Here is a 14,506-nt window from a genome sequence, read left to right on the forward strand (position 1 = left end):
CTTGACAGTGAACCACTTAAATACAACTGTAACTCACTCCGGTGTTGTGACTGCTCGCAATATTTATATTCAGCATGCTTATATTATTCTACAGAAGTTTTCAATGGGATACAAATAAAAATTCTTTGTATAATTTATTACTTCAAAATGTCTGCATGACGACAGTGAAACTGTTACCATGGAATAAAACAATCAAAACAGTCAACATTGCATTAAATAATCATACAATGGTAAAATATTTCTTATCTACAATTTAATACAACCATACACATACCATGTGCATGCATTATAAAGTCCATTTCTATGCGGAATGAACAAGTTTAATTCAAAAAAGTAATTTTTTAATCATGAAAAAACACATAGATGGAGATCTCTGATGGAGTTAAATAATGAACATTGCTTAAAGATGCAGTCTTACTCCCAAATAAGATTTACCACAATTTTTAATATTGTTTAAATATTCAAAATAGATGAATAAATGTTGAAAACAATGAATCTTATGAAGGATACCAGTTAAAATTTGAAAGAAATGAGCATGATACATGGTAATTTTACCTTATGAGACTTAAGTAGACCAAAATAAATCTTTTAGCATTCACCAATCATTTAATTTATGTGCGTTCTCAGCTATTAAATACATGGTTACAATCTTGTTATCGGTAATTAATATTTTCCATAACTGCATTATTTAGTATTATAAAGTAGCTCTGACAAAGTTTTTCAGTCAAAATTGGTGTTTGTTTTACATGTGTATGTATTGATTTTGAATAAGAATGTCACTTTAAGATTATAAGTCTATGTTTTTATTGATGAATGATGACTTAAACACATTATTATCAGACTAATTCAAACTGAGAGTCATATCAATACCTTAATTCAAAAATAACTTCTCAACAGTGCTGTATAACTGTTTGTCTTGAATTAAGCTCATTCAGCCCCATTATAAAAAGTTTAAGTCAAAATTGTCTCAAAAGTTTTAAAAATATAGTGCATTTCAATATGTGAAACGTGAACCAATGAACAAGGTCAACCTTACAGGTTAAGGTTTTACATCAAATGAAAGTCTACAAGCATGATTAATTGCTGATTCAGAGGAAGACTTACAAAGTTCTGTATATGTGAAATAGGAATGTCCAACCCATAATGACTAGACCTAAAAAAAAAATACATTTGGTTCGGGTTACCCGACCCTACCTACGGAATAGGCGCCGACCCTAACGTTTTTATAGTCAGCTTGAAAAAAAAAATGAAAAACTAAAAAAAAAAAAAAAAAAAAAAAAATTTTTGCTTTTGCTTTTCAATATGTAGTTTAAAACCTTAAATGCTTATACAGAAGATAACTTTAACACCATTCTCCAATGATGAAAATGACATTCTTATATAAAGCCTAATAAAAAAAATAAATAAAAAAAAAATAAAAAGCCTACCTACCCTACCTATTTTTGAAAAGGATGTAACCCTAACCAAACAATTTTTTTTTTAGGCCCTATGAACCTAACACCTGTTAACCCCCTTATGCTTTCAGGAACATTTATGAGACCATGAATACAGTTGTATCATTTAGTTTAACAGTTTGCAATTTGCGACTGTCAAATTACAATGAAAATGAAACGAAATCATCATAATTATGCTTAATTACAAAAAAGTATGGTTATCAAGATGTTAAAATACAGATCTACAGTGGACTAAAATTCTCTTAAAAAACAGAAATAACCAGAGAGTTTGAAAACTTTTTTCATCAGAAAAAATAACAACAGAAAGATTAAACCATTTGTGTACATCAATGATGTTATAAAATTTATGTCCTCCTCTTGCATGTTGCATCAAGATATTTATAACTTACATCGACACTAACAGACACACAAAGTCTGATCGCTCTTATTATATAAGCCACACTTTTGACCGCAACTCGGGAGTTAAAATAGTAAATAGTTGATTTATCCCAGGGTTCATACACCAATCACAGTAAAGGCACCTTATGTTTAAAACTCCTGTGTTTCAATATTGTCTGTATCCTATTGCCCGTTTCAGAACAACTTCTTGATTCTTCAGTCACATGGTACACTTGAACTCTACCTCTCACACAAGTATTAGGCCATGAACACAATAAATATGATGAAAAATATAATCAACACTGCAAATATTTTTATCATCAACCAGCGGTTGTTAGTCACAGACTGGAAGTATTTCAACAGTTCTCCATGTGCGGCCTCTATATTAAGATGAGCATCTTCTACATTGGAATCAATCCTGAAAATAGAAATCATATAATTGGTTTTCAAACAACTGATATATATTTCATAGGACATAGAATGAATAATGAGATGATAACATCTTTCAATGGCGATGTTCATCAGAACAATTGTTTAACATCACTAACTTGGATATGTGAACATGTTAATTTCAAAGTGTGTCGGGCATACCTTTGATCTCATTGAAATTCATAAATGGCCATTTATATGTTGAATTCAGCTAATGCAGTTATTGTATGGACATAAAGGCCAAAAGTCTGTTACTTTGATTGTGCAGTTATAAGTTTAACATTGGATAGAGACATAATTTTCTGTATGTTTTTCTTATGTCATTGTGGAGATTTGTATTGTTGCATAAACTGCAGCATGTAATAAGGACAAAGTGTTTTATTTTGAAATTGTTGCTATCCAGTTTATTTCAATAACACTGTCCAAGAATCAAGTTCCCCCTTTGAAACTGGACCTATTTGGTATTTTGTACTGGTGTCAGAAACTAAGTTAGAACTATCAATTTATTTGTTTTTGTACTGTGTAAGTATGGTCATACATTATTATGTTTACCACCTTATAGGACTTGTTCTAAATTTGACTTCAGATACAAATAACAATTAAAATATCACATGAGTGCACAGTCATCGAAATTAGACTTTTGGATGAACAAGCCCGAATTATTATACTATTGCTTGGCATCAAATTTTTTAACAAGCCCTGCTATATAAAATTCAGAATTTGAGCAAGTCCGAAAGACATTTTACCAGTGCAGGGCTTGCGGGCTTGTGCTAATTTCGACCACTGTGAGTGCATCTTATTTTCAACTTGATTCTTCAGCTTGTGCCATAACATTTGTTGTGAGTGATTGTTTAAATAAGAAGGTTATACCTGTTTTATTCAGAGAAAATGTTTAATTGCTAACGCCTAATACAATAACACAATCACTTGTACCCACCTTTGGACTGACTCCTCCTGCTCTTTGACCATGTGTGCCAGCTGGGTAAAGATTGAGCCCAGCTCCACAATCGTTGACTCTATATTCTGCATGGTATCAGCTCTACTGCTTATGTACGAGTCCTGTTGAAGAATTGAGTAATGTTAGAATAGATGTACCATTGGTTGAACAGGATTGCTGAGGAGCGAGCTCCAACAATCATCTGTTCTCATTTTTTAATCAAACAAAGGGCAACACTCAATGATTATCAAAGCCCGAGTTATACACATTGCTATACAAATGTTTATTGTCTTTGGAAACATGTGTGTCAAGTTTCACTAAAATATCTTCAACGATTTTTGAGTTATGGTCAAGGTAAAAAAAATGAATGACACGCCAACAAGGACACCAAGGCTATCACAATACTTTTTTCTTTGAAAAAACTGACTAGCTAAAAAATGCTAAAAATAAATTATCATGGGATTGTATAAGCATAAAATACATTTAACCAAGGCTACCATTAATAATTGGAGTTTGAACATTCAAAAACGTCAGTTTTGGAGAATTTTCTCCATATCAATGAAGTTCAAGTCTCAATTACACAACAGTCTTTTGTACAACAATTCTGACGAAATATTGAATAATTTGCAACTTGAACATGCCAACTTCATAAAAGAGTATTCAAAAGTTGACTTCATTCAAAACTTATTGAAAATGTTGCTTTGAATTGACATTGACACTCGGTTTTTATTTCATTAACATCCAACCTTTCACCTTCTGAAGATTTTTCCAAGTGTTGGAAGTTTCAAGACTTCCAAGCAGTCAATTTTGGAAGTTTTAGCCCATTTTTAGGGAGAAATATACTTTAAAACTTTTTAACAAAAGCCCCCAAAACGAAACTGCTCAGCTGTTTTTAACAGTCTATGAACAGACCACCTACGCCATATCGTACAGAACTTACTGTATAAGATTAATCAACGTTACACAGTTCATAAAGAGGATTATTTGATGAAAAAATAATATTATTAACCATGAAGTATATTAAAAAATGTGTATGCACTAAGACATTTCCCACTGGGGTGGTATGTATATAGGTGACTTCAGACAGTGAATGATTCCCAACAGGCTGGATTAGGCACAGACTGCTACCAGGTTAATGTAATAGACTTGTTGGATTTTTGCTGCCTGGCATACTTCTGGCCCCAGGGACTTGGACAAATTTCCCTGCACTAGGGTGCGATTAAGATAAATTTTACAGTTTGTCTGAATCCAACCCTGGGTGACATTTCATTTCAGAAAATAACGAGCTTATACACAAATAAACATTTTTTCTCACCTGCTCGTCTATAAGTTGTAGTTGTTGCTGGTATCGGGAACGTTCATTATCGTCCATGTTGATCATGAAGTCCCCACCCTCTGCCCCTGCACTGTGTTTAACCTCATCCTGCAGCAGGACAGACTGACCTGCAAACATACAAGAACATTATACACATTGATATAAGATCTGTTTCAAAAAATCTTAATAGAACTTCTCAGATTTATTTTTTTATAGTGTTTTCAAATTCAGTGATTCAATTAAATGTAACCAATAAGCACTAAACAGCCACAGACACACCCTCAATTCAATATTATTTTTTAATAATAGTGCTTTAATAAAACTAAGAGCACAGAGGACTTAAATTGTAGAGATTGACTGGAGCTGAATTACCTGGGCTTCCAAAGCCATTCTGTGAGGTTGTCGTCATTACAGAGGACTGGGAATACTCCTCCCGCCGATTCTTCTGGTGCTTCAAGTTCTGAAAAGTATGGCCAGCCACATTGTATAAGTATTACATAACTAACACAAATTTAACCAGTTGTTTTCATAGACACTACATTTAGAAGCCTAAGATTACCGGTAATGTCTTTTGTTGTCCGGCTTGTACAAAATATAAAGCTAAATAGGGAAGTCAACCTTTTGGTTACCATTTTTGGCCATTATTTCATTTGTATCACTGTTTAAGAGACATTAAGGTTTGGATTAATACAAATATCGTAGACAATGAATATTCACGTTTCATAAACATTACACTGTGTCTGTGGCCTAGAGGTTAGGGCATCTGCCTACTGAGTAGGAGGTCAAAGATTCAATCCCCATCAGGGGCTTACATGTATTCTGATATGGGCGGCTGTGACCAAGCAGATAGCTAAATCATGGGTACTGATTACCTTCCTGCCAGAAGCTTTGTCTATAGGATATGACTCGGGAGTTAAGATGTTGATTAAATACAGTTACTCAGAAGTACAGGGGGCTGGCCCTTAATTGAGAGGGGAAAAACTAGAACTTACAAACAAATTGCTTTTTTGTTACATTTAATTAATTTTAGGTTGTTGTACTAAACAGTCTGAAAATGAGTGATACCGCAACAGTATATAAATTAGAATATATCAATAACATCCACTTACCTCAGTCCGAACTTCAAGAACCTGCTTAAAATCATTGGACATGGTTGCCAGCTTGGACTGGAAAAAATGTAACAAGAATGTTTGGATTGAAACATGTGGAAACAATCGCTTAATAGAAGTAAAAACAGATTCACATACATGCACTATCCAGTCAGTTGAGTAACATAAGTAAAGACTGACTGTGTGAGACTAACATTTCTCCCACCGGCAAAGATAAAACAAGTACCCGTATGGAACTCCTTTTAATGCTCATCATATTGTAATTACCTTCTTTGTTGAATACTGTCGTCTGTAGCATCATGGAAACCATGTCTTGTGGCAATATTCAGAATGCTAATTAATTATTTCTTGCTTCAAATGTCACCATAAAAACGTTTTCACGCACCTTTCAAGAAATAATGCTTCACTCTCCTTAGAACTATTTAAAGACCGATTCGACTATGAACATAATCTGAATCACTGCGCACATATTCATGACGACCAGGAATTATCACATATCCATACTCATTTAAATTGACTTCGCACAAAGGAGTTCCAACAAAAAAATACATTTTTTTTTGTTTAACTGAGGTGGGAAAAAATGCATCTACCATAGCCGCTTGTGTAAGATAGGTTCATCCCGACCCTCACATTGGGTGTTGTGCGGAAACTCAGTAAACCTAGTTTCCGCAAAACACCCTACGCTCGGGTCGGGATGAACCTATCTTACACTCTCGGCCATGGAAGATACTTATAATCATATACACTATAAATAATACCAGGCATTTTTTTAGTCTAGATGGAGGGGGGGGGGGGGGGGGGGGGGGGGGGGGGGGAGCTGATGTCTGTATCAAAGGCAAGCTGTCCTGTCTTAATATACTTTTACAATTTATAGCAACACAAAATGCAACAATCCTGTTATGTAATAGTTAGAACATATTTTGTAGAATCTAACTGATAAAATAGGGCGGCACAAGCAAGCCCTTCTTAGTCATTAATTATTCACAAAATATGTTCTTACTAGGATTATAATTTCAGGGAACCAAATAATGATGTCACGTCTGTCGAAAATGCAGTTCTTAATAACTAAGTTTTGTATAAAATAAAGCCATGAGGTATGGCTGGAAATGTAGGTTATTTTTTAACTGTACATAGTCCTATAAATCACACCTGTAGAGTGACGACCACTGTGTTAGAGTGGTTCTGTTTCTGACGCCCAGCCCCAGTCGTCTGACCCCTGGCTAGTTGTTGTAGCTGGGCTATCTGTTTGTTAAGGCTGTTCATATCCTCCTTGATGATGTAAGTCAACTCCTGGATCTCAAGGGGTTTGTCATCAAACAGTGACTTGCGCTTCGCCACTGTAGAATAAAGAATTTCATGGTCATGAGTGCCTCATACAATCAAGATACCTTTTAATTACAAACAGCAATTTACCTAAATTTTTCAGTACATTTTTTCCTATATCTAGACATTTGTTTCTCAAAAATTATAAAAAAATAATACTTTTCATTTTATTTTAAGTGACTCTCTTATTCAAAATCAATGAATACACATGTTTAACAAACATCAATTATGAGTGATAAACCTTGAACTACTTACTAAATAATGTGTTTATGGAAAATACTTATTACTGATAACAAGATTGTAACCATGTATTTAATAGCTGAATACACAAAAATATTAAATGATTGGTGGGTGCTAAAAAGATTTAGTTTGATATACTATCATCTCATAAGGTAGAAATACTGTATTGTCTGCACCTTTCCTTTAAATTAAACTCAGTATCCTTCATAAGAACCCACTGTTTTCTACATTTATTCATCCTTTTTTGGTATATTAAAACAATTGTATTGATTGTGGTAAACCGTATTTGAGAGTAAGAGTGCATCTTTAAATCATAAAAATTGGTGTTGATGTTCTGGTTATCATTGTTTCTAATTTAATGTCAATTTTCCATTATATTGAAAATATGAGCTTGATGCGTTTTTTTAATTTTCCCCATCATTCATTTTACCCGAATTGAAAAGGCCATGCCTCTTCCCAATTTTTACAAATGACTGTATTTACCAAAAATATCATCAAATATGCATGATAACAAAAACTTAACCTCATGGCTGCTATTAAAGGCAAAGCAAACATCAAATCTTCGATCAAAATTGAGCATATACTTGAACTTACTTTATTCAATTTCACCTATCCAAAATCTAAAAAACTTGTTGGATGACCTAAAATATCATGTTGCGGCTCCTATCATATTTGATTTAATACTAATATCATTACTTATTTATATGACTTACACAATGCAAGCTTTTCAAGTTTGGCAAATGTGTTGGCAAGGTCTTTTCCAATACGTCTGAAAATAGAATAGAATTTCATTTATGATATTTATTTATACATCTTAATGGTGATAAAGTTACTTTTATTAGCTCCATAGAGCTTCTTGTAATATAAAATAAAATATAAAATATAACATAATTGATACCACAATTATTCAAAGTTTAAAAATCATGTAAGTTGACTCCTTCACATGACATTTCTGGATGATAAACAGCAAACTTATCATCTACTAAGCTTTTTGAAACACTTTGTTCCTCAATGCCAGATATTACTAAAGTCATGTACATTTTTTTTAGTTTAAACTTTAATTTGATATTGTTTTAAAATTGAGTCTTATTAAAATTGTGGCATAACAGGTTCTAGTTTAACGAAATTTTGTTCATTTATTCATATAATTTCACATCAAAATTATTGCCTATGATACTTACTTTGCAATCTGTGTGAATTCACTCCGGTGCTTGATAGCAGCGGATTTCCTTGACACAACTCCATTGACTTGTCGAGTCTGTTGCGATTTCACTGCCGACTTAAACTCATTGGTCCGATCTCGACATGACATTTCGCCGTCATACACTGAAAGGAGAGGCTCCTGAGAATATGACTGTGCTGGTGAGGATTGAGTTACAAACGTCTGTCCACTGGGGCCCTGGTATCTGTTGTATGGATTTGGTTGATCATCTGACTCAGAGTTGTTTCTTCTTCGTCTGGCTATCATTTGTGACAGAGATATTCTACTCTTTTCAAAAAAACAGATCCCATCAGTAGAATTTTATAGCTGAAATAAAGAAATATTGTTATGAAATTGGAAACATAAAACTAGTCTGCAAAATAACCAGTTAGCACATTCACTTCTCACAAAGGTGTCCTATGTTCGATTGCTTAGTCACATGTGATCACCAAATGGGACAAGTGTGTTTTTCTCAGTATCCTGGTTCCTTTAACAATACCACACTCTCGTTCAACATGGTGCAAACTCTGTGAAAACACTCAATTAAGCAAAACGTACCTTTTTTCATTATCGTTCAAATGGAATAAAAAATAAACTAGTTATTTTAACCAAAAAATCACCTACGTAACTATTTAAATTGTCGTTAGAACCGTACATTTACTTCAGGGTAAGAGTCCGAACACGGAATAGACGAATGATCGGATAATAAAATTCGGTTTGTTTTGTTTTGACACTTGTCAACAGTCTCAGCTGTCACCCGAGTCTCAGCTAGATTTCTAAATATCGAGGCAGTCTATGGGGAAATGTAGTTTTATGTGGCTGGGCATTCATACTTACTTCACGTATATCAACAGTTCTGAGATAAAAAGCCCATTAAAACTTAAAAAAAATATGCTAAATTCTAAATTCAGTTGTCTAATTTTCACGTCCACGATTCACGATATGCGTCACATCCGCTAAAGTTACGCATGCGCAATGAACACTTGATAAACCAATGCGCTTCATTTGGTCTCTGGCCGTCAAACCGTCAACATCTGAGGTTAGCTGTACTGTAAATAAATAATTAAAGTCCAATTCTGATCTGCTTTCGAGTAGGTTGTTTTGATATTTTTATAAATATGTCAGCCACTTCTGAATCTGGAGATGTCATTGGTGAAAAGCAAGGTAAATATATGAATTATTGTCTTTATTTACATGCGTATCCTATAGGCGCTTGTATTATATCCGTACTTAATTTTGGACTCAGACTCAAGCGTTTAGCAACCTGGTATGTTGACCTAGATCTGTCAAAACATTAGCACGTGTATTGTGTCAAACTACTGTGTTGAATACAAAATCAATGGTTCTATGCTGACAACTTTGAAAGAAAGATTATAAGACTAAAGAAGCAATCTACAAAACATTACATAAACGTAAGCTTAAACAATGGTAGATTTTAAATTCAATTAACAAAATACATGTATGAATACATATTTATTAAAAAAATATGAATTTAAAAGGAACACTTTGTGTTAATTAAAGACATTAAAAGGTAACCAAAATAAACTCTTCAAAAATGTTTAATGGCCCTGACAAATTCAAGCTTAAGTACCTTGAATAAAGTAAATACGGAACAATAAAAATTTAAAAACCTAGTACAGCAGATTTTTTCTCTTGAGAGGTAGATTAGGGCCCAGAGGGGTAGATTGCTTTACCATTTAAATATTAACGTATAGAAAACACAAATTTTTATCTAAATAATCTTGTTTCTTGTTTTAATTTTCCATTTAGTCATAATACGAATCAATTATATAAATGAGTATCATAAACTAAAAAAAAAACAGTACATACAAATATATACAGTATTCATTATCAATAAATAAGTCTCAATTTATAATCACAATCACCTTGCACTAGAATTCAAGGGGTGAAAGCTAAATGGTTCTATCTTCTTCTTTATTTAATGTCACTTAGAGCCTTTTCGCATTTACCCCTCGAGATGATGTATTCATAAAAAATAAAGGAATATTAGGAAGTAACTGAAAATAATGTGTCCTTTTTAGCTCAACTATTCTGTGAATAAGGAGAGCTATACTATACCCCAGACCTGGGTGGGGTGGGGGGCATGGTAAAAATTGGCTGTTGCATTAGAGGTGCCCATAAACACAGATTCAATAACAATACTGGTTTTAACTACAAAAGATGGAAGAGTCGGAACTCCACCACTTTAACACTTTACTATCTGATGACAGTGTAACGTGCGACGTCAAAGACGCATCAGATCTCTTCAGAGAAAAGCATGCTCAACTCTGAAGGGTTCCACTGGTCTTTGTATACAGTAAATTCTCCTTCCACAAGGAGCCCTGGCTTTGCTAATTTGCATATTACCAACATACGTACTATGAACATACTTCCATCTACGGAAATGTTATATGATGAACGCATATCCGCCACCTCCAGCAGAATGTTACAACAGTCCGAAATTGGACATTCTTGCAAATATTTATTCACATTTATTATTGTTGCCTAATTGTTTGGCAAAATGGTCAAACAAATACCAAAAATTGTGTAAAAACCAATTTTGGTTCCAAAAAGGAAAGTCAATTATAGACTGCATTTTTATATTACAGTCAATAATTAATTAAGTCGTTAATTCATGTGATAAATTGTATGCTGCGTTTGTAGACTACGAACTTAACAGTTTTTTTCTATACCATTGAAAGAAATTTGTTGTGGCATAAGTTGGTACCTGAAAATATCCACAGCCACATGGTGACTGCTTTACAAGCAATTGGAGGATTGGTATAATTGGTCCATATGGCAGACATTGACCACTTGGTCAGTGAATTTACCAATTTTGCTTCTGGATGAAAAAGTAATCAATGTATTTACTATGACCTATCAGCCAACAAAAGGTCGAAATAGGAAAGATAAACAACCATGATTTAATTCTCAATGTCAAGATGGAAGATGCGAAACAAAACTTTAATACAAAAAGAAATACTCCTAATAGATTTAAATCAAATTTTAATATAAGAACTTTTGTAATTTTAAATGAATTATAATAAAGCAAAATATAAGGCCTGGAAAATATATAAACAAAATGAGGTAAGAAAGTTAAGCAATCTAGCTACCTTGAATCCAAGGCAATTTTGCAATAAAATTAAAAACACTATAAAAAAAATAATTCAAGTATTTTAAAATTAGATGACTTCTTTTGACACTTAAAAAATATGTTTGGTAATGAGACAGACTCCGATCAAACAATTAATGATTTACCCTAATGTGACTTGTATTCAGAGGAGTTTGATTGTGATTTCACACAGGAAGAATTGCCTTCTGCAGTTTTTAAACAAAATAAACATTAAAGTTAAATATTGATCCTGAAATTATACTTTCTTCTGACTTTTTGTACTGTTATATTGGAATAGTATACACGACGACGTATGTAATAACATCTCATTCACATAGTTTTGATACATAAATATCACTTTGTTAAGTTCTGTTTTAAAATACCACTTTTCATATATGTTATTGTTCACTGCTATAAACTTTGTAAGTTTAAAGCCGAAATAAACATATTGTATTGTATTGTAAATAATTATAGAAAATGTTGCCACACTGCTCTCTCATTTATTAGGTACCCAGGCTATTCATAACATATATACAATAAAGCCTTGCTCTGGTAAATTCTTTCTGGGCTTGCTCAAGTTTCACAATATATATAGCAGACTATAATGTCATATTTTGTTATGCCAACCATTTGTGCAATAATTAAGTCATCCAAAAGTCAAAAGGTTCTGACAATGCACTCTCTTCACTCTCTAGATGTCACTGCGGAAATCCTTGCCACCCTGAAGGAGCGCATCATGATATTTGATGGGGGCATGGGGACCATGATTCAGCAACACCGCTTTGAGGAGGAGGATTTCCGAGGGTCAGAGTTCAGGGACCATCTCAAGAACCTGAAGGGAAACAACGACCTGCTCTCACTAACCAAGCCCAATGTCATATATGACATACATAAGGTTACTGGAGTGATTTTATAATCTCTACTTATAATGATACATGCTATTATAAGATAAATATTTATTACTTATAAGACAGCTGAACATGAAATGATTAAAGAAATGTTTGTGTATGACGCATTGCAGAAAGCCCAATGCACAGCATAAGATAATGTTCATGTATCTGGTAGTTGTTGCTGTTTTTAAATAATCAAAACATGCAAATGGCCATGTTTAAGACCTTGTTTCAGGGTGTTCAAACTACATTATGTAAATAGTTTATTGTTTTAGTGCAGTTAAACTATCAATCTGCATTGATAATAACAAGAGAAAACAAGTCAGACTTTCTCACTAACCATGATTCATTAAAATTGACGTTATTTAAAAAACAGTGTAGAATTTCTACTCGTTTTTCTACATTTTCTTGTATTTTGTTCCTGTTTTGCAGTCATACATGGAGGCGGGTGCAGATTTTGTTGAAACCAACACATTCAGTGGAACAAGAATTGCACAGGCAGATTATGGATTGGAATCGCTGGTAAGAAAAAAACATATTACTTAACATTTACAGAAGTGTACATTCAAAGCCTTTTTCTGGATTAAGGAAAGGAAACATTTTTCTTTATTTTGATGGATATAAACACATTAAATTCTGATTGGTGAATCTAAGGTTTCCTAGCGGTAAATTAGAAATTTGTGAGAACAGCATATTTATAAGAAATTTTCAGAGCGGAACAGGCCAGAGATTAGGTTCTTAATGGCCTTTGTTTTACACAGTAACAAATTGTGAACGAATGAAGAAGTTTTGATTCACGTTTTAAATTTAAAAAAAATAATATTGTTTGGCAACTTCAATTGAAAGCTTCAAATAATTTACAAATACTAACTTTTTCCTTTTCTTTAACATTGCAGACATACAGATTAAATTTTGAATCTGCTAAGCTGGCAAAAAGAGCAGCTGCAGATGTATCTAGGGCCACTGGTATGTTTTTACTTCATCATGTCGCCATCAATTCATATGTTCTGTGCATCTGTTGTTTTTGCTGTATAATCAAATATGATAAGCCATTCTTTGTTCCAATTTAAGACCAATAAACTGTAAACCAATGATATGAAAGGATGTAAGCTTCAGGTGACTCAGTCAACAAAACTACAAAAACTATTTAATTAACTGTTGGATTTCTGCAAAAATAAGCTACAAGAATTGTTTCGTATATACATGTTTATGGCTTCAAGTATTAGTAATATTATTTTGACATCCCTTTTATGCATCACAATAAGTGCCTTATGTCTTTTCATATGCTGTTATTATATTAAGTTCCTGCGCAAATGATGTTTCATAGTAATAATGCTTTTTCAGGCGTGATGCGGTATGTAGCTGGTGCCATGGGACCAACCAACCGGACACTTTCTATATCCCCTTCTGTAGAACACCCTGATATGAGGAACGTCAGTAAGTTACACTAAGATTATGATGAATGGTTATGGCTTAACAAGACTACTTTCAAACTTAATCAGAATAATTATGTTGTATCTTTATCCACTTTATAATTATGTCCCCCCCCTTGAATGCAAACTCAACAATTTCTGGACCTATGGTCATCAAACTTGATGTTTGACAAACATCTCTTGTTAAATGTAGATACTTAATACAAGAGGAAGACAGTAATCAGATTGATCTTCACCTTAAGGAGAAATTCTTGAATGCTTTTGGTTGGACTTAAAAGCTGACCAATACAGTAGATGGAATCTCTGAGGAATGTATTATATTGTATATTGGCTTTATGTCCAAGGTTTTGAGAGTGAATAGATTGTTTCTTACCATTTTTTATGCCCCCGAAGGTGGGCATATTAAAATCGCACCGTCCGTCCGGCCGGCCGGCTCTGTAAATTTTCCTTGTATGGACAGATTTTAAAATAACTTGCCACATGTGTTCCACATACCAAGACGACTTGTGGCGTGCAAGACTCGTGTCCCTACCTCAAAGGTCAAGGTCACACTTAGTGTTTATTCACAATGGAGTGCTGCATATAAAGGACATAGAGTACATAGAGTATAGGTTGTCGTGTCCGGGCTGTAACTTTCCCTTGTATGGACAGATTTTAAAATAACTTGCCACATGTGTTCCACATA

At 33.5% G+C, this 14,506-nt stretch overlaps 2 protein-coding genes across 3 annotated transcripts in view; one reads left to right on the forward strand and one right to left on the reverse strand.

The window, feature by feature from the left end:
• Positions 1 to 118: 118 nt before the first annotated feature.
• Positions 119 to 9,353, reverse strand: LOC128208186 (syntaxin-5-like). The gene is made up of 9 exons (XM_052911619.1): positions 9,224 to 9,353; positions 8,367 to 8,713; positions 7,899 to 7,954; positions 6,772 to 6,959; positions 5,623 to 5,679; positions 4,886 to 4,973; positions 4,514 to 4,641; positions 3,199 to 3,320; positions 119 to 2,250 (listed from the first exon to the last, which is right to left on the reverse strand). The coding sequence occupies exons 2-9, from the start codon at positions 8,651 to 8,653 to the stop codon at positions 2,091 to 2,093; spliced, it is 1,086 nt and encodes a 361-aa protein (XP_052767579.1). The 5' UTR covers positions 8,654 to 8,713; positions 9,224 to 9,353; the 3' UTR covers positions 119 to 2,090.
• Positions 9,354 to 9,410: 57 nt separating this feature from the next.
• The window catches only part of LOC128208185 (methionine synthase-like), a 32,702-nt gene continuing 27,606 nt past the window's right edge, over positions 9,411 to 14,506 (forward strand). Inside the window, exons 1-5 of one of the 2 annotated variants that reach the window (XM_052911615.1) lie at positions 9,411 to 9,550; positions 12,194 to 12,393; positions 12,821 to 12,910; positions 13,285 to 13,354; positions 13,733 to 13,825. In XM_052911615.1, the coding sequence (XP_052767575.1) occupies positions 9,505 to 9,550; positions 12,194 to 12,393; positions 12,821 to 12,910; positions 13,285 to 13,354; positions 13,733 to 13,825 (499 nt within the window). In that variant the 5' untranslated portion in view covers positions 9,411 to 9,504. Of the gene's footprint in view, positions 9,551 to 9,686; positions 9,799 to 12,193; positions 12,394 to 12,820; positions 12,911 to 13,284; positions 13,355 to 13,732; positions 13,826 to 14,506 lie in introns of those variants that run through there. The other variant, XM_052911616.1, reaches the window with a different exon arrangement.

Source organism: Mya arenaria, chromosome 11 (assembly GCF_026914265.1).
Source record: "Mya arenaria isolate MELC-2E11 chromosome 11, ASM2691426v1".
Lineage (NCBI taxonomy): Eukaryota > Metazoa > Mollusca > Bivalvia > Myida > Myidae > Mya > Mya arenaria.